Genomic DNA, 19069 nt, shown 5'->3' with positions numbered 1-19069 from the left:
TATACCTCATCTATCATCGTTGTCCCTCTCTAGCAAAATTTGGACATCCCTCCAACATACGTAATTTAAAGAAATTGAAATTGAAGTTGGTAGCTAAGGGTTACTCATTACAAAAGGTGTTTGGAAGACTTCATAAAAGCTTGACGACGACTGCCAATTGAAGCTAAGCTTGGAATTAATCAATGAATCAATTAACTGCTGTATATTTGTATGGTTTCATGCTAATCAGGTAACTGAAAATCTGTTAAGAATGAACCTGAGCGCATATTAGCACAGAACAACAAGCATCCCTTTGATCATGGCTGACAAGTAACTGGTGACGTTATTTTGACATTGCTATACAAGCTATGCGAATCAGTTAATTAAAAATATGTTTATCATAGACCTGAACAGGTATTCAACTCAGGACATCAGGCATCCCATTGGACTGGTCACGGCTGACAAGTCACTGGTGACGTTACTCTAACATTGCCATGCAAACCAAGAATAAAGTCACTCCACTTCAAAAAATTACCCACTGCCAATGTACAGTTTTTGTATATGGAGATTATTTCCTCAGCCGTAAGAAGTCTTTCCCACATGTTTACACCATACATCTGACCAAAGAAGCTTTTCTCCTCAAAACTCCAGCCGAACTCATCTAGTTCCTGACCGAGGATGAAAATGCCACTACAAGGGATCACGTGGCCTGTCGCAAAGTCCAGGTCACTTTTTAAAAGTGAGCCATTCATGTAAAAGTTACACGATCCAGCGGTGACCTCCCACGAAGCGCATATGTGAATCAGTTCCCCACCACCACGAGTCAAATTAATATTTCTTTAAGAAAAAAAAAATTTCTTTGAGACAAAAAAGAATATATTTCTTTAAGACAAAAAACAATATTTCTTTAAGACAAAAAAAATCTGTCTTATGCTGATATTATATCAATGAACCAAGGGTTTATACTCTGCTTTTCTGCATGATTTAGCTCCTTTCTTAGCTCTGGTGTTTGTCGTAACCGTATGCTTCCTTCCTTTGAGCCACCAACATGTCGCAGAGCTCGCATAAAACAATCAGGATCAAAGCACTTTGAGTAACCCGCTTAGTACCCTTTATCTTTTCGTCTCGGCCAGACAGAAGAAGCGTGAACTGTAAGGAAGATATGGGAGCAGAAATACCATGTACGTATTGACTAAGTGGGAAAGTATGTACGTATGCTGCATCAATTTTCCAAAACCATCTCACAAGCAAATAATATATCTTATCGCAAAGTAACTTGTTATGGAGAGTACGTTGCGTTACGGAATTGCTAAAAATAGAACCCTTCGTCAGCATATTTTATGATGCATTAGTTATGTAATGATACTAAAAATAGTCGTATTACAGATCCCAAGAATATCATTTCTAGAACATTTTGTAAACATATATAAGGAGTCGCGATCGGCCGGTTAAAGTTAGGAGCTAGCGTTGTTACAGAGCCGGATAGAGAGAGTCGTTGGAATTATTTACTGTCACTGGAGTCGTCAGCACGGTGTGGAAGGCTACGTTGGGAAAAGTTTAGTGGACGTCGTTAAGTCACAAGGATCTCTGAAGAGAACAGTGAGTTGTGCAGTAGTGTATAGTTTTATAGAGGGCTCTAAGATAAGAGGATAGTTATTGTATTGGTATTGGTATCGCTCCGTAGTGAGATTATTACGTCAGTTGATAAAGTAGTTGAGTTGGTGCAAGTTGTATCTTTCCGGCCGGTTGAGAAAATACCGTAACAAACTATTACCTGCTATAGCCATATATCGTGAACATAAAGCCCTCGACGTGGTCGCAAATCAGAATTTCGTTTTGCTTGAATGGTTGTGAGTAGCTGAAAACACAGCCACCGACCGAGTGAGGAGCAGGCTTCATCCATAGGCACACGGTGAAAGCGGTCAGCGGAGCAAAATCACTATACATGTAAAATTGAGCGTAATCTGAGACGGATTTTCCGTCAAAGGTGAGCTGGAAGTTTAATGCGGGATCTACAAGGTAATTAATCACTGTCAGTTGTAGCACAGTCTCAAAATGAGATGACGTCAGAAGGTCTGAGGAAGTTGGGCGGCACTAGTTGTTTGAAAGATGCTATGATTCTAAAATATAAACTTGAAGTTTTTGTCCTTGTTGATATTTCTAAGTATTTTTTTTTTGTTGGCTTTGTTCTGTTTTGTTTTATTTTGTTTCGTCTCGTCTCGTCTTGACTCGTTGCGTTGCGTTGCGTTTCTTTTCGTTTCGTATTGTTTCGATTCGTCTCGTTTTGTTTCGTTTCCATTTTAAGTCAGTTAACTTTCAGGCAGCTTCTACCGTAGTGAGAAAGACAAAACTTATAATAGGATAACGTAAGCGGTGAAAATGTCTGAAATGTCAGCCACAGAATTATTCAGTTGTAAAATAAAACTTTTAATTTCCTTTTGAACAACAGTGCTCGGATGATGAAGTACATCTTGTCTTGGCTACTGACAAATGTAAGGCGACTTACCTTCTCGGTTCATTTCACAGTAAAACAAAAACGGCTTTCCATTCTTATTTGGATCCAGCCAGTATTTGCCGCTAATGATGTCAGAGCCTTCGCTCGCCTTCACTTCCTGGCAAGATAATGCCGGCAATTCTGGAATGGAACCGAGTGGAACTGAAAGGAACGCAATTGTAAGGATGAATCAATTAATACACTTCTTTGGTAATCACGATTTACTTTATTAACTCAGACACCACCGAGATTACCTCTAAAACTGATTATGCTATTTCAAAAGTTGAAAGATGCATGGGCGCTTTATAATTATTTCGTATATTACACAGTATTAGCAAATGAAGATCGAGCCGCATGAAATGAGCCCTTCAGTCAAAATCTGGTGTCAGACTCACGAAATTCGCCGGACTGGCAATGACGCTATGAAGTGAGTAAAGTAAATACCTTATTAAAGACGCAAAGAAGCTTTCTTTTTGGCGTTTTTTTTTTTTAAGGGGGTGGAGTTTATTTGAAGAGAATTACTCAAAAGCTAAATCAAATGAGTTTTTTTACGATGACTTGTAGTGTGTTTAACTTTAAAATGCAAAACTTATTTTCATTTACTTGCAAGGTTTAGTTTGCGTTTTAGGACTTCTTAAAGAGTTCTTTTCATGATCATATTAAATTCGTTTCAGTTGAGAAAACCTATTTTAAGTGAGTCATGATACCTCTTTCAATTAGTCTTCTAACATAAAACCACGAAGTGTTAGCGCGAAGATGTTCAGGCCTTGCCTCTTTGGTTCGGTTGTTTAGTTCACAAATGTTCTCCTTTATGTTGTAGTTAAAACTTTGGCAGGTTATTTCGCTTAAGCATTTGTCATCGCACTTGTTCGGAGCTGTGACCGGTATTTTCTTAATCACAAAACCTTTTAAAGTTACACCAGGTATGTTCACTTCTGTCCTGCACTGATTGTCAGCAGTTACGAGGCTCAGGTGAAGGGTAAAGAGGAGTAGAGTGGGAAATATCCGCGGCATTTTTCCTAGTGAATCAACCTTAAATACATGTAAATGCATTAAAATATATTAAAATGTTTGGTTTTTAAAATAATTTTATCATTTACATCCACCTGCACTGAGTACCAGTTGATGAATTTGCCCACTAAGTTTATCAGTGACGTCTACCTGCGAAGTCAGAGTGTTGGGCAGGCAAGCACTCCGTCAGTTAGCTTGAAAGGTAGGCAGGCAGGCAGGCAGGCAGGCAGGCATGAGAGCTAGCAGGTAGATATTTAGGTAATCTATATTTCTATTGGTCTGTCTGTCTGTTACAAAGTCAGCACTTTTTACAGTCATGGATCAGTCAGCCTGTTGGTCTTTCGGTCAGCTGCCAGTCTTTCAGTCAATCTGAGTCAATAATCTTTCCAATTCGAGGCATGTGTATCACTCGACTGATACTTGTCCGTCGCTCTGAGCATGAGCGCATTAGTTCCTTTAAGAGTCTCATATATCCTACTGAGATACTTTACCTTGTGCAAAGTCCTTTTCTAGCCAAACACCAAGAAGACGGTTACATGACTTTATGTGTGACCCAGACACGATACGCCCTAAGAGGTCTTTAATGAGCTGTCTTAAGGCTCATGAAAATTCGCACATGTAATGAAATTTAGAGCTTGCATTACCATACAGTCAATTTTACGTGGAGGCAAATTTCTGTAGAATACGATATTCTGCACGCAAACAAACAGCTGAAGTGTATTTGTGCACGATCCTCGAAGTAAAGAGCACTATTTAAACAATAGTGAAAATCAGACCTGAAAAAATTCAGGCCTGTAAGGGATTCGAACCACTGACCTCTGCAATACTAGTGCAGCGCTCTATCAATTGAGCTAATAAGCCAACTGGGAGCAGTTCATCAAATTAGTCCATTAATATTTGATATAATTATTTGTTTAGTCTTGTATTTTATGAAGAAGATTCTCGGGGGATGATATTAAACTGAGTAACGAGTGGCACTTTTTCTTGAAAGCTGTAAGACAACAAAATGTTACTGTTGTGGAACTGAACGCTACAGCGTGAAGTAAATTCAGCTAAATTATTAACAAGAGGGCGACGCTACTTAACAATGATACAAAAAGATTAAATTTAACCTTGGCTAATCTCTGGCCAAATTAAAAAGATAGAACCCGACTATATCATTCTAAAGACGCACACGACATCTATTTTCATATTTTTTTCATTTTTTGATGTTACTTGCTAACGACACGATTTATATCATTTTAAGCAAAGAACTTTTACCAGCCAGAAAGTAGGAGTACTGATATAAATTCAAAGAGCGTGTAACTGTTTAGGTTTGGAAAGCGTGCAACACAACAATAGCTGGAATTAAGGCACAAATCATACTTTCAAATTAGCTTCAAGGAACCGAACTGATTAAACTGGTTACTAATGAGAGTGATGATGATAATTTTGCATCAGACGCGTTCTTTTTATACCTCGTTTTTAGAAAGGCCTTGTTTAAAAAAATACATCCTGATCGGGCCCGTACCCGCAAGGGACGAATCATGGGAGCAACCGAAAGATAGGACTTGTAACTTAACTACCCCTCCCCAATACCGATGAGTTGTTGAAATATTATGATTTGGTTTGTTCATAAGCATGCTCGACTTCTAACTTCGAAGAGTCGGTTTGCAGTCCAACGAGTTTGTGAGAAAAGCACAGCAAATACATGTTGAATTTAACAAGTTGAAAGAAGCTAAAATATTAACTGAAATAACTTAGCGATAAGAATTTCTGATCCCTAAGTAAGTGCCACAAGTCACAATAGATAAGATCTTTATTCATGTTATAAATTGAAAAACATAGGAAGCAACAATCGAAACAACCTTTTACTCCCATGAGTGACCAAGACAGAACTCCACCTTACAACATCATTATTCTTTGATCAAAAACCAAACTCTCTTAGCTAACATCATAAAATTGACTGTATACTAGAAAGGAGAATTACTCATGAGATCAGTTGGGAACAAAGGAGTTGAGGAGATATTGATATTTTCTATTTCATGAGAGATTCAGATAACTCTGTGCGTTGATGAAAATCCCAGCTAAAAACCGCCAAAGCTTCCACCAAAAGGACAAAAAAAAAACCTTATTTTGTTCAATAAAATGAATATTTTTGAAGGGGGAAGTGAAATGGTTGAGCTGAATTTTTCGATTTTTTATCATCATTATAATTTTTTTCTATAGTTGCAAATTCCCCTTTCTTCTGTCTTAGCCTGTTCCACTGATATTTGACATAGAAGCGTGTGATTTTAAAGTTGTGCTTGTATGTGATTTGCTAAAGAAAGTTCATGCAACATCATCGTGGACATTTTCAAGAAAAACACTTAAGCGTACTCAGGAAATCACATTTATTACGGGTTGCAAGTAATTGGAGATGTAAGGCTCACATTTCCGTTTAAACCTGATGAGAAATCGCTCCAGCTCATGAAATGGCCGACTCCATGGGAACAATTTTTCGACAATCTATAAATTTCGTCATCCGTCAGATCTCTATTCCACATATTCACCCCGTATATTTGGCCGAGGAAGCTTTGATCCTGCTCAAATCCACCACCATAATCATCTTGATCTTGACCCAGAATAACAATACCATTAGTCGGGATCACTTCATCTATCAGAAAATCGTCGCCACTTTGCAGAAGTGAGCCGTTCACATAAAATTTCCACGATCCAGCAGCGTTCTCCCAAGAGGTGCATATGTGTAGGAGTACGTCTGCACCATGAGGCACATCTATATCTCTAGAAAAGGAATAAATTTTTATAAGTATTAATTCATTAGTATCTCTAAATGATCACATTAAACTGATATATTAATATTCCATTTAGGGAGACACGGTATCTCGTGCAGTGTTGCAAGATTCTACACTCTTTCCAAGCCTCTCTCCATCTCGGAGTATAAATGGGTACCGGGAAACTTCCAGGGAATTTGATGACGTGCCCGAGGGAGGAGGGGGTGGAAGGTGTTTGAGGATGGGTAGGGTAGGGATTATTGGGGATTATCTGCCAAAGATAAGTATTCCATTTAGAAGGGGTAGTATCACTCATTGTACTGTGGAAACCAAGAAAAGCTCTGATGGTACGACTCATTTTTAGTTTTTACGTGCCCATGTTACCTCTGCCTTGTGTAAACTTCTCTGATACAAGTGTTTTTTAAGGTAATTTAAGGTCAATTGCAAAAAAAAAAGGTGATTTCGAATTATTTACCTTCTATCGTTTTTAATGAGAAACATGAAACTTTCAATATAGTCGCAAATTAAAATCTCGTTGGCTACTTCAGGCACTGAGTAGCTGAAAAGGCATCCACCATCCGAAATGTTAGCGCTTTTTGACCACAAGCACACGGTGAAGGCGGTCAGCGGTGCTGCACAGCTTTGAATATCCAGGCTTACGTAATTTGTGACGGCCTTGCTTGGAAAAGTAAGTTGGAAGTCTGTCAAATTGGTGTCTGTAAGATCAAACAAGGTAAAAAAAGATTCGAAATATGTGAGTGGACTTAATGAGCAATATATGACCATTTATCAAAGAAATCATTATAGACAAAGTTTCCAAATGCTGAAGGACTATGTGTGAATTTATTAAGAGTTAACAAACGTTCCCTTTGGGTTATGAACAACCAATGTTTTCAGGAAGAATTATAAAGAGAAAATGTTTATTCTTGACTTATTTTGACATTTTTTGTGGCAGGAAAAAAAAAATGGAATAAGATCGAAGGAAAATGAAAGAATGATGATACGACGTCATGTAGAAATTCAAATCTTCCACTCCCTGGGGTCACCTCATTGAACTGAATTACATACAAACGGGTAAATTCAAAGTAAATTTGAAGGCCATATGCTCAAATGATCGTAACATTGCTAGCTCTACTAGCCAAACACACTGCAACAATAAAGCAATTCATCTATAGGTGTATTTCGGTCACTTTGTTATTGAATTATTCATTGGTGATGGTCAAATTCCACAGTTTATATTGTGCACGCTGATCGCGGCAAAAAATAGTTAAAAATGCAAATTCACGAGTCAAAGTCTTCACAGTGACATCTATGGTGTGTTAAACTAATTTCCCTTTCTGAGCTTACAGCTTCATGTTGTATGGGACAGGTGAGGTACATAGAGATGAGTAATTCAGAAAAGCTCATCAGGTAATCAGAATTATCGAGCCTGGTGTTAGTTTTACTTTTAATTGTAAATGCCAGCGGTTTTCCGAGTGTTGGACATGGTAATAGTAACCTAAGAATACATGCAACAAGTTAAATTCACATAATAATTTGGATATATCAACAAAGTTGAAATGGTAAATTGGCCACCGTAACGATTACAAAAGCTGACGTTTCGAGCATTAGCCTTTCGTCGGAGCGAATAGAGGAATTGTGGGTTGTGTGTGCTTTTAAAGGCAGAAAATGGAGCTACGTTATTGGTGGGAACACGGCAACGAGAAAAACACGAATAAATTAGTTATATTCACAAACATTAATCGCGCTTCTGGTTAGCTTGGATTAAGGCCAACCTCTGTACTAAGTCCAACAACGCAAAGCTATTAACAACGTTAAGCCAATAACTGGCCATGCAAAATCGCCCGCGCGTAAGACAATATCTAGAACTTGTCGATGCTTTGAAGGATTGTTTAGAAGGAATTTTAAACACAGTAGAACTAAAGAATAAAGACAAAAGGTTTGAGGAACTCACCACCCCTGGGACAAATCCTGTCGCAAGATGCATTCTAGAAAGATATAGAATGGTATCAATTTTAAACAGCTAGATCGCTATCGACCAAATGTCATACACTTGTTTTCAAATACAAAATTTTTGAGGATCATTCAGGGGGAGTAAGTCCGTCAGTTAGTCGATGGCCAGTAATTGGCACAGTGTCTGGCTTGAGGTATACTTTCAATAGTTTGAACCATTAATATCATTTTTCAAACTCAAAGTGAAGTAAAAAGTAGATTTAACTAATGAGTAACGCATTTCATTTTCATAAGTACTCTACTCCAGCCTAGGAATATTGCTATTCTATCTTACGTTCGCGTCCAAGATATAGGCTTGCTGTAAACACAAATACCTTGTCATATTTACGCATATGATACAAAGTCATACTTACATAGTCCTCGTAATATTTAAATCCTATTACTTGGGTCATGTTATGGGGACACATTTTTCCTGTGGAGTCTTTGAGTTCACAAAGTTGACTCGACGAAGGCGATAAATATTGATAGTTATAGGAAAGACATCTCTTGTGCTCTATGCAGAGGATGTGGCAGTCTCGGTGGGAAGTAACTTGATGGGATGAGATTACGTGACCATAGAGAGCATGTCCTTAGTAAAAGTAATGCGGAACAAGTTGAATGATAATATCATAAAAAATAAGGTCAATTAACCCGCCAATTTTCAGGTGGGTGTTGTTAATCTTAAAATTAAAGTGCTTTATAGCTTAGGTATTAGAGTGTAGGCACAAGTTACAATTACAAATCAATCGCGGTGAGTAAATCGACCAGCTAGTAATTTAGTCAGTCAGTAAGCGCTGTATAGTTTAGGTCTTTGTGTGCAGGCAGACGTAAAAATTACAGATCAATCATAGTGAGCATACGTAACTGGACCAGCCAGTGATTCAGTGGGTCAGTGAGAAGTTTGTCAACGAGGCAATGTGCTAGGCAATCGGCCGGAATACAAGCTAGGCGGTCAATCTGATAGTCAATCGGTCGGTTGGCCGGTTAGACCTCCCGTAAAACAGTCTCAATCAGTCAGCCATGTCTCCAGCCATGTCTCCAGTCAGCTAATCAGTCAGTCAGTCCAAGTCAATCAGCCCTACCTTCAGTAGCAACAGTCAGTCAGTCCAAGTCAATTAGCCTTACCTTCAGTAGCAACAAAGATTCTCCTGTCTGTGCACGCAAGACATAGGTAGACAGCCATTTCAGTCAAAAGAAGGAAAATAAAGTTCGGCCTTAGTGTCCTCATCTCTGTTTAGTAATTAGTCGGTATCTATATTCTGTCGTAAACAGGTTTCAAATTTGCTTTAGGAAAAAAATTAACAAAGTAAATTATTAACTTCAATGAAAAAAAAAAATTCCTCGCACAAAAATATTTTTAACTCTAACTGAGTACAGAGCTGCTTTCATTCAATCTGCATGTTTTGGCTTGGAAAATAAAAATTCAAGACTTTTATACTTTTGTAGTTGCATGCATAATGTACGCTGTGTTGACCGCAAAATACAAAAGACTTCTAATATTTTTTTTCCAGTTGCAGCCACTTTCATTTTAAAATTTCACGAAAATTTAGGACTAGCCAATTTTGTCCAGTGTCGATCGTCAAGAGTTCTGCGGAGATCATATAGGCGAAGGTTGCTAAAATTTCCATTGAATTTGAATTATTTGGAACACATTTAGAAAAAAAATGCAATGCTGATGAAAATCATTGTATCCGAAGTCTCTGCGACATGGCAAGATTTACATGATCAGCAGGACATTTCAAGGATTTCACTGTGACTAGATAATGTACGAGTAAATTATGCGATGGTGAATGTCAATGTGAAACTATCCTCCTTTGTAGTGTCACGGCAAGAGCTTAAAAAGATGATGCCCTCGGATCTACACAATTTGCTGAATCAAACGGCAAAATGCTCTCTTTCTTCGAACTTAAGAAAAAGATATTCCTTGAATTCCTAAGATGCACTCATCTAACCTTCTAAGATATTTCTAGGAGGAAAAGTTTTGTTTTTAAAATCACCCGCAATCCTGAAATGATTGTGAGATGCTTATCATTTTTTGTTGTCTTCAGTAATTTCATGGCAAGAAATGAAAACTTAATGTGCCGGTGGCTATAAGCCAGAAATCACAAAAGAAGAGAACTCAACTCTGCATCGAGTGCTAATGTAAAACTACTCAGATACTCCGAAAAAAAAGACAATAAGTAGGACTTCGTAACAACGGGTCAAAATTGAGTTAAGATCACTCACTCACTAACTCACTTACTCACTCACTCACTCACTCATCTCGAAATAAAATTTGGCTTCGCCTTCTATAGGAGGCAGTAGCCTCAAAAATTAAAGACATTTAGTAAATGTGGACGACAACAACAAGCAGAAGAAAAAAAACTCTATTTTTCAAAAGTGATGTCACAATTAGTTGTATCGAGTGTTTTCCAACTAGGGAACTACTCTTAGATAACATCAGCTACGATAAGACTTTGTTTAGTGAAGCAAGAAAAAGCGGTTCTTCTCAGTAAAGACGCCGTCGGTCAGTTTTTGTAAAGGGTGGCGAGAAATTTACGAAATGTATAACTTTTGAACAGTCGACCATTTGAAACGGCATTAGCTTACTTCATATATTTGTTTTTTCTTAAGATGCTCAGAGTGATACCAAATAGAATTTCAGTTGGGTAAACAAAAAGTGTACAATAAAATCTCTCATCTTACCGAAAGATTTGTTTTTCAGAAGTGGCTTTTTGTGAATTTGTTAGAGATCTTCCAGGGATACGCGCTTTGAAGTTCTTAATGTCTTGAATCTTTGAGTAAAATGAGATCCTCCGCTGACATTTCAAGCAGATATATGTTTAGCTGGTGCTCTGTGTACAGGGTAAGTGCAAATATGCGTCATAAGTTTTTAATCAAGTTTGTGATAATCAAGAAAAAACTGCACGCAAGAAATTGTGTTTTGCTACAAGGTATAATATTGAGTTAGTTCCTTGACAAGCAAATTAAAGCACCTGCACTCTTGTGTAAGACTGTTCCAAGAGTAATCAGTCAACCTTAGACAGAACTATCAGCTGATTAAACAAAATCAACCATATCCTCTTTAAAGGTAAGCCTATTTGCGCACAAAAACGCTACAAGAAAAAGTTTTGTATCTTGAAGAACTCCCTCAAAAAAACTCTTTCATCAGGGGTTTTTATAAGAACCAAAAATAATTACATCTTCCTGCAGATTGAAATTCATCCTTTGATGGAGAATTGTAATTCAAATAAAATAAATGCAATTCTTTTCTCCTGATTGTGGTGACAGGTATCTGACATTTTCCATTTTTTTTTGTTGGTGGTTTAATATATACCAGTCGTGTATATCAGCTGATTAAACAACTTGAGTCCTATCTTCCATGAAAGCAATCTTATTTGCTCTTAAACAGGCTGAAAGAAAAAGCTTGAAACCTTGAAGAAACCTCAAAGGTTTTCTTTTAGTATCTTTTTATGTAGATTAGAAACTCATTCAGTCATATAGACTGTAAAACTACGTCCAAAATGTCACTGTTTTGTCCCTTTTGTAGTGAATCTGATGAATTTATTCAATTCCTTATCTCTTTCCTTGTTGACTGAATGAAATAAGAACTCAAAAACTTAAAATTTCTGGCAGTATAAATTTAACATAAAGCCAACTGGTCTCGTGGCTCTTTTGTCCCTCAAACCTTTAAGTAATATTACACAACATAGCTTTGTTTTGCTAAGGGGTAATTTGCCAATATTCTGTTTTCAGAAAACCTGACATTTAGTTTGCTTTTGAAAGCGTCACATTAGGAAAATATGACACAAAATTGCAAAATCTTAACTAAACCTTATTTAAAGCTAACTAGTGATTGATATACGAAGTTTTAAAAAATACCTGAAAGAAAGTCTTCTATAGTGCAAAGAGAATTATTGAGATTTTTTGTATTTACATACGAAGAGTCGAAGAGGAAATGAAGAGATTTTTACTGAAGTTGTCTCGCAACTAGTACTGTCTCAGTAGGCTATGGAAGGAAGACCTCGAGGAGGCACTGTGGGTAAGGCATCAAGGTGAAGTTCTTCTTTCATCTTGTCCAATATTGCAATCTTAGAAAGAACGTTTGGGGTAATTTAATTTGTGGCACCCCTGTCTCTTTCCTCTACTTTACGAATAAAAAAAGACATGCATGCAGTCCATTTCGGTAGTATTGAAAGGACTAGAGGTTGTTTAATGACGCTAGAAGGTAGTGTTGCAGAATATTTGTCTCACATCAAAACAGAAAATCTGCTACATCATATTTATTAGTACCCTGTTCCAAAATAGTGCATTTCACTGGGACTTCAGCATCTAGGTCGGATTGGGGTTAAGCTAATTCCCTTCAATTGCACCGCACGTCGTTGTTACCAGGAATAATTTTCATTTGAAAAGTGTGCTCGCAATAAGGAAGTGGTGGTATGCTGTAAATAATACTGTGGGAATTTATATCGGAAATCTATCACAAGTCCTCTCTATAGGAAACCACCTTGATTGTTATTTTTTATTCCAAATCTCAGATTCTAGTTTCACAAAGGAATTTTTTACATTGTTTGTTTCAATGCCATTTTGGGTGACACACAAAAAAGACTTTGAATTCAAAAAACAGGCGGCCCGTACATATTTAAGTGTTAATGCTTTCTTGAATAACTGAGGCATCCTCTCATACTAATTCCAATTTGTCCAAGGAAATAGCTAAATGTCAGAAAAACGAAAGTCCGAGAGTAAGAATCGTTTGTGTTCATCATCTGTCTTTTCCACGACTAATGTAATGTTTTGATACGACCCATCTCCTGGGGAAAAACTTCAAATAAAACATATTATATGGCTGTGTCTCACAAGGACTGGGAGATACCGAATTCACGAATTTGATTGGCTGAAATCAATATCGACAGCGATCTAGATTTTCCCATCTAGACCGGCATCTAGGCCGGTCTTGAAAAAAAAGGTACAAAGAATATAAAAAATTGGCATATAAGACACAGCCTTATAATAAACGTCTTATTAACCGAGCTAAGTCGGTCTGTATGGGAGAATCTTGACCGTGGTCGCTGGTACAGACCTCACTGCGTTCGGTCTGTACTGGTGACCTCGGTCAAGATTCTCCCATACAGACCTCTCGCTCGGTTAATAAGAACTAAACAACGGACTTTATCTTAACCAAAAGTTCGTTAATGGTGGAAAATCATAATTTTTTCTTTTTTTTTTTTTTTTGCAAAATGAGAATAGTGAGTCCCATTTTTATTTGTTAGAAACCGTATTTTGTAAGGTAGAAAAACTTTAGAAAAAATGTCTGGCCAGCTTTTACTGATAGGCTCTTTAATGATATTCAACGGAAGAGTCCCACCTGGCTGCACAGCTCATACTGGTCAGTAAATTTATCATGGAGGGAAAAGTTGATCCCAAAGTTCTTGGAATACTAAAACTATATCTTTAATCGGTTGGATAAGAAAAGACTCTTCATGATATCACAAAATAGAGCCTTCTTTTGTTAAGAGCTGAATTTTCCTTGGCATTATAACAAAGGAAGACACTTGCAAATGATTCGCCTTTAATGCCGTTTCTCTTTTACATCTCAACAGAGTGGGAAGTTTCGCAGGAAACCTACCACTAACAAGTTCTTTTTTATAGGGTAAAACCTTACTTGGTCGTTCCTGTTCAGTCAAAAACTGATCGATGAAGTTGCACAATATCATGATTGGCTTATGCATTGTTTGTTGTATCAACTTTAGAGCGTCGGCATCTTTTTAATAAGGCTACCATATGATTACGGAATCGATGGCTATGCAAGCTGTAAATCACCGGTTTGATGGCGGAGTTGATATTGACCATCTGCACCGATACGGTATGAATCTCCCCAAACAACTGTTTGTCTGAAAAGTTCCCATCCGCCAATAAATAGAAAAAAATGGTACATCCTTAGCTTTTAATTACTGAGTTTAAGAAAAGGGCACTTATACTTTTCCATTTTCTTGGCCATCTAACGTTGACAGCATCTAAGAATGAGGTTGAAAGGCTGACAGAAGGGTGTTATTCTGGTATTATCACCAAACTGAAAAATAATTGACTCTAGGCTTATTTCCGAGAGTAACTATGAATCCACTCAGCCAGCTAACAGCACTTTTAACTTCGGTGAATGGCTGAAAAAAAGGGTATTATCCAGGTAATGTCAACAAGATAAGAAAATTTCACTTGTCAAGCCATTTCTGAGGGAAGTCAATTTTGCAAGTAGGTGAATATGTAAATTCTGGTTTTCTTTTGTTTTTGATTGACATCGCTGAAATGATTGTAGGCTTAATGACCATAGCGAGGCCCAATAAAAGTGTCATCAACTTATTTTTTTCAAAATTTTGACAAAGGAAGGCTTAAGTACTTCACTTATAATTAGTTGGGTATTTTTTTTTTTTTTTTTTTTTTGGAATGAATTTTGGTCGGTCCTCAGAGAGGATGTCAAAGGTATTTCACTGCAATGCATTGCACATCCTTGCCAAGCATAGTCGTCCTGAGTGAATAATGCCCACGTTGACCAATTAGTGCCTTTTTGAATGGTGAATCCTTGCCAATGAAAAGAAAGAATCATGATTTTCTCGCAAAAGAGATCGCCGATGAACCTCTTTATTCATCGCATTATCTTGCAATAGTTCTGTGTTGTCAGGTGAAAAATTTTCAGCAAAAGTCTTTGTCTAGTTTTAAGGAATTGCATAATATTAAATGGAGGAGCCAAACTATTCTTGCAGCCCATACTGGAACTAGATCTATCATGGGGCGAAAAAGAGATCGAGAAGTTATCGATATGGCACTTTTTTTGCAAGGCAAATTTTATTTAGTTGAATAGATACAGATCAGCCTGATATCAAGGGACTCAAAAAACAGAACTTTGTTTAGTCTGGAGCTAGGTTTACTCAGATCTTGACACTTGAACTCGTAAACGGTATATCTTAGGATCTGGTGATCCCCCGTTTTTTTATTGTCATCATTTCTAATTATCTCTTGAACATGTGACATTAGTGTGGACTATTTGATCGTAAGCTTTTATAACTACCAATAATAAATAGGAAATAAACATGACTGCATCTTACTTTTCAATCTAAGGTTGAAGTTACACATAAACGTCTATGCGGTGGTAGCGTTTGATTCATTCCCATTTGAACAAACACTAACTTTGCTGCGTCGGCATCTTCTCAACAGCGCTCCCACGTGATGGTAGAATCGATGGCTCTGCAAGCTGTAAATCACCGGATTGATGGCGGAGTTGAAAGAAACCATCAGAATCGATGGAGTGTGCATCTCCTCGAACAACTGCATGTTTGAGAAGGCCACGTAGATGTAAGCAAAACTGTTTGGGAACCAACATATGCAGTAGATCAAACTCACTGTAATCATCATCTTGGTGGAGTGACGTCGGTGTTTGAGTATTGCTCGTTGAGACACAGACGTGGTTGGAGCCGTGTTTTTGAACCAGAGTTTGTGAATTAGGAGAACGTAAAGAACTCCCATTATCAGAGCTAGGAAAACGAAGAATATGTTGACAAGAATAACGCTGTGGTATTTTATGAATTCTGGCGTTGGCCAAAATGGAACACAGCTTTTAGAGTTCCCGTCGTACTGGAGGAAGATGAAGGCTGGTAGGTTAACCCCGACAGCAAAGACCCAGCAGAGTGGTATGACGAACTTAAGCTTGCTAGTCGTCACCCTCTTTGCATTACTGTAAGGGTAATGAATGGCCATATACCGCTCAACTGCAATGCAGACGAGAGTGAAGTCTGAGGCCAGTGCGCCTGTCCAAGTGAAGGAATCTCCGGTAAGAATCTTGCACAGGTAGTCGCCGAGAGTCCCTTTGGGGTGGTTCAGAGTTTGGCTGAAGACAAATCGCGGTGACAGAAAGACTGCAACCATCATGTCGCTGACGGCAAGATTTACCAGAAGGTAATTCATTGGAATACGCATGTCTCGAAATTTCAGTACCACAAAGCAGACAAGAATGTTGCCGAACAGGTTAATGAGCATTGAAAACGTGAAGGCGATGATGAAACCATCCTTGGAGAAGCTGTCTTCAGCCATGTCCTAGAGAAATGGGGAAAAGTCTCGTAAATCTTACTTTTAAAAGAAAACAAGCATCACTGCTAAATTTTGCTTACACTCATCTGTACGTTTATTTTTTCCTTCAACTAATGTGAAATTTTTTTTACCACGTTCGACTCCTTGGCCGACAATATACAAGGACAACTGGCAGAGAGAACTGTCTTGAGCTCAAGTCATTTAAGGCAAGAAAATGTTAAATTGAAGTGAGAATTATAGTATATAAGCTACTTTCTTAGGTTTGGACAACGTATAGGTGATCTCCTGTGGCAGGTTTTTGTAATGGTCAGTAGGCAAGACCATGTGGCACTACTTTCTTTTAGATAAGACTGTTTAAAAATACGTAGAAAAATCGCATAAGTATATAGATCTTATGAATAAGTTGCTTCAGTGATTTCAGTTTGGAAAATGACGAATTTTATTGCTCACCTGAGCTTTCGTGACACTTCTTGACTTACGTTCCAGGCCTCTGTGAACGCAACTGAAGATCTCTGGTCGACACCTTTAATATATATATCTTTAATATATTTTTAATATATATATATATCTTTGGACCCTTCCACTGCCTACAAAAGAAAATTCTCACCCGCCAATAAATGTACTGTGATTCGTGCACTTTATCAAAAAAAAAAGAAAAAAAATGGTACATCATTAGCTTTTAATTACTGAGGCAAGAAAAGAGCACTTATACTTTTGCAATCACTCAGCTATCTAGCGTTGGCGGCTGAGAGAAGAGTGTTATTCAGGTAATGTCACCAAACTGAAATAAAATCCACTTACAGGCCCATTTCCGAGAGTAGCCATACATGTGCTCCGCTAGCCGTCTTTAGCATAAGACTATTTGAAACAACGAAGACAAATTACATCCTGAGTATACACATCCGTTTGAAAAAGTTGCTTCAGAAATTTCAGTCTGGAATGATCAATTTCCTGATCTAATTGCTCACTTGAGCTTTTGTGACGTTTCCAGACTGAGCCTCTGGACCTCTCTGAGTGCTACTGATCTCTGCTCGACACCCCTAATTCTTATTCTTGGACATCTTCTTGCCTTGCACGGAAAGTTCTCATCGGCCGATGAATACGACGATTTTCACGCACATTATCCCCTAAAAAATGATACATTCTTGGCTTTTAATCATTAATTTAAAAAGACGACTCGATGGGTAGTTTTGCAATCACCTAGCCATCTAACGGCAACACTTTTAATTTATGATAAGGCTGGATTGCCGAGTAAAGGGTATGTCACCAAAATTATAGATGATTCATCCCGAGCCTATTTCTGAGATTATCAGCTGTCAAATGGCACTTTTAAATGAGTTTTAATGACTGATCAAAGGGTATTAATCAGCTTATGTCACCAAAATGAACAATAGCTCATTCCCAGATCCATTTCTTTGATTCCATTTCTTGATTCCAACAAATGCAAAATTACAACTTTTTAAGGCAGCCATTCTACCATATCTAACCTACTGCCATCTAACATGGTATTTTTGTGAATCTAGTGATAGTCGCAGATTGGAGAGAGTTCAAGAAAGAGGCCTAAGGGCTGTATTCAAAGATAAACACTCCATCTATGAACGTTTGCTGCGGAAAGCTAATTTACCCTCACTACTAAACAGACGCTTACAGGATATATACATTTTAATGTACAAAGTTGAACACAACCTTAGCCCTTTGAATATTTGTAATATATTTCAGAAACACAACGCTTCCTATAATTTAAGACAGGCCGACTCTTCTATTCCTAGATATAACACAATAACTTACGGCAAACATTCGCTACGCTATTTAGGACCTAAATTATGGGGTAAACTGACAACTTATGACAGATCAGCCACAACATTAGCTAGTTTCAAAAACCGCATACGTAAGCGTGACCTCAGCTCCCTATTAGATGATGGCTGCAGGGTCTGTGCTCTATGTACCTCTTAATTCATTTCATATTTTTTTTCATACATGATATGACTTAACTTTATTCTTAAGTAGGTAATATTTTTTGTAAACAATTTTCATCCATTTTATTTGTGTCCCCACATTGATATGGGATATCTCCCAAACTAGAAGGTTCTTTTCCACGTTGGTAAAGTTTCTATCTATCTGAGAGCACAATAGCTAAGTAAGTGAACCGTAAACATTGTGCTTTTCTTTTGATTAAAACCTGTACCGCCAAAAGGGATCGATGCCTTGATGTTTACAATCACAGCTTTCTAATTATAGTGCCATTAAATTCTCTGCTTTCAATTTTTTTGACAAAAAACCGCTTGAGCACTAAAGATTTGTCGGGCATTCATTTGAATGAATTTCGGTCGGTTCTTAGAGAGGATGTTAAATCATTCTACTTCCCTGTATTATACTGCACACCCTTGTCAAGCATAATCATTATGAGTGAATAATGATCACGTTGACAAATTGGTGGCTTTCGTCATGCTGAAGACTCGCCAATGAATAGAAACTATGATTTTCCCGCAAGAGAGATCAGTGATCCACCATATTTTTCGCATTATTCTTATAAGTATTGTGTCTAAGTCGAGTGAAGAAATGTGCAGCAAAAATCTGACGAGGGGGGCATTGGGGTCTATTGGAAACTGTGAAGCGGCAAAAAAAAATTGGGTCAAAACCAAAAAACCGTATGCAAAACCGACGGTCAAAACCGACAATTTTCATGTGGAGCGTACAGAGGTTTCGCAGCTATTCGAGATCAGGGGAAGTGCATAATTACCGCTCAGATCGAAGAGGAACCGGAACCCAAATAGGAAGGACCGAA

General features: G+C 37.8%; 3 protein-coding genes across 4 annotated transcripts; all 3 read right to left on the bottom strand.

Annotated features, from left to right (window-relative positions):
* Positions 1-102: 102 nt before the first annotated feature.
* LOC148729963 (female protein-like) lies at positions 103-3644 on the bottom strand. Its single transcript, XM_088759937.1, has 4 exons — positions 3181-3644; positions 2486-2635; positions 1754-1991; positions 103-816 (listed from the first exon to the last, which is right to left on the bottom strand). The coding sequence occupies exons 1-4, from the start codon at positions 3524-3526 to the stop codon at positions 432-434; spliced, it is 1119 nt and encodes a 372-aa protein (XP_088616063.1). The 5' UTR covers positions 3527-3644; the 3' UTR covers positions 103-431.
* A 1620-nt stretch (positions 3645-5264) lies between these two features.
* LOC111337246 (serum amyloid P-component) lies at positions 5265-11032 on the bottom strand. 2 transcript variants are annotated; one of them, XM_088759939.1, is made up of 6 exons: positions 10915-11032; positions 9355-9513; positions 8604-8818; positions 8192-8225; positions 6713-6953; positions 5265-6247 (listed from the first exon to the last, which is right to left on the bottom strand). In XM_088759939.1, exons 2-6 carry the CDS (start codon positions 9455-9457, stop codon positions 5860-5862), a joined length of 981 nt encoding a protein of 326 aa, XP_088616065.1. In that variant the 5' UTR covers positions 9458-9513; positions 10915-11032; the 3' UTR covers positions 5265-5859. The 2 variants fall into 2 exon arrangements, with proteins under 2 accessions (XP_088616065.1, XP_088616066.1); XM_088759940.1 differs by lacking the exon at positions 10915-11032 and having other exon boundaries at positions 9355-9656.
* A 4233-nt stretch (positions 11033-15265) lies between these two features.
* Positions 15266-16287, bottom strand: LOC148729962 (QRFP-like peptide receptor). Its single transcript, XM_088759941.1, has one exon. The coding sequence runs from the start codon at positions 16285-16287 to the stop codon at positions 15340-15342; it is 948 nt and encodes a 315-aa protein (XP_088616067.1). The 3' UTR covers positions 15266-15339.
* Between the last annotated feature and the right edge of the window lie 2782 nt (positions 16288-19069).

The sequence above is a fragment of the Stylophora pistillata genome, chromosome 5, assembly GCF_964205215.1.
Source record: "Stylophora pistillata chromosome 5, jaStyPist1.2, whole genome shotgun sequence".
NCBI classification, from domain to species: Eukaryota; Metazoa; Cnidaria; class Anthozoa; order Scleractinia; family Pocilloporidae; genus Stylophora; species Stylophora pistillata.
This window is presented reverse-complemented; position numbering and strand designations above follow the sequence as displayed.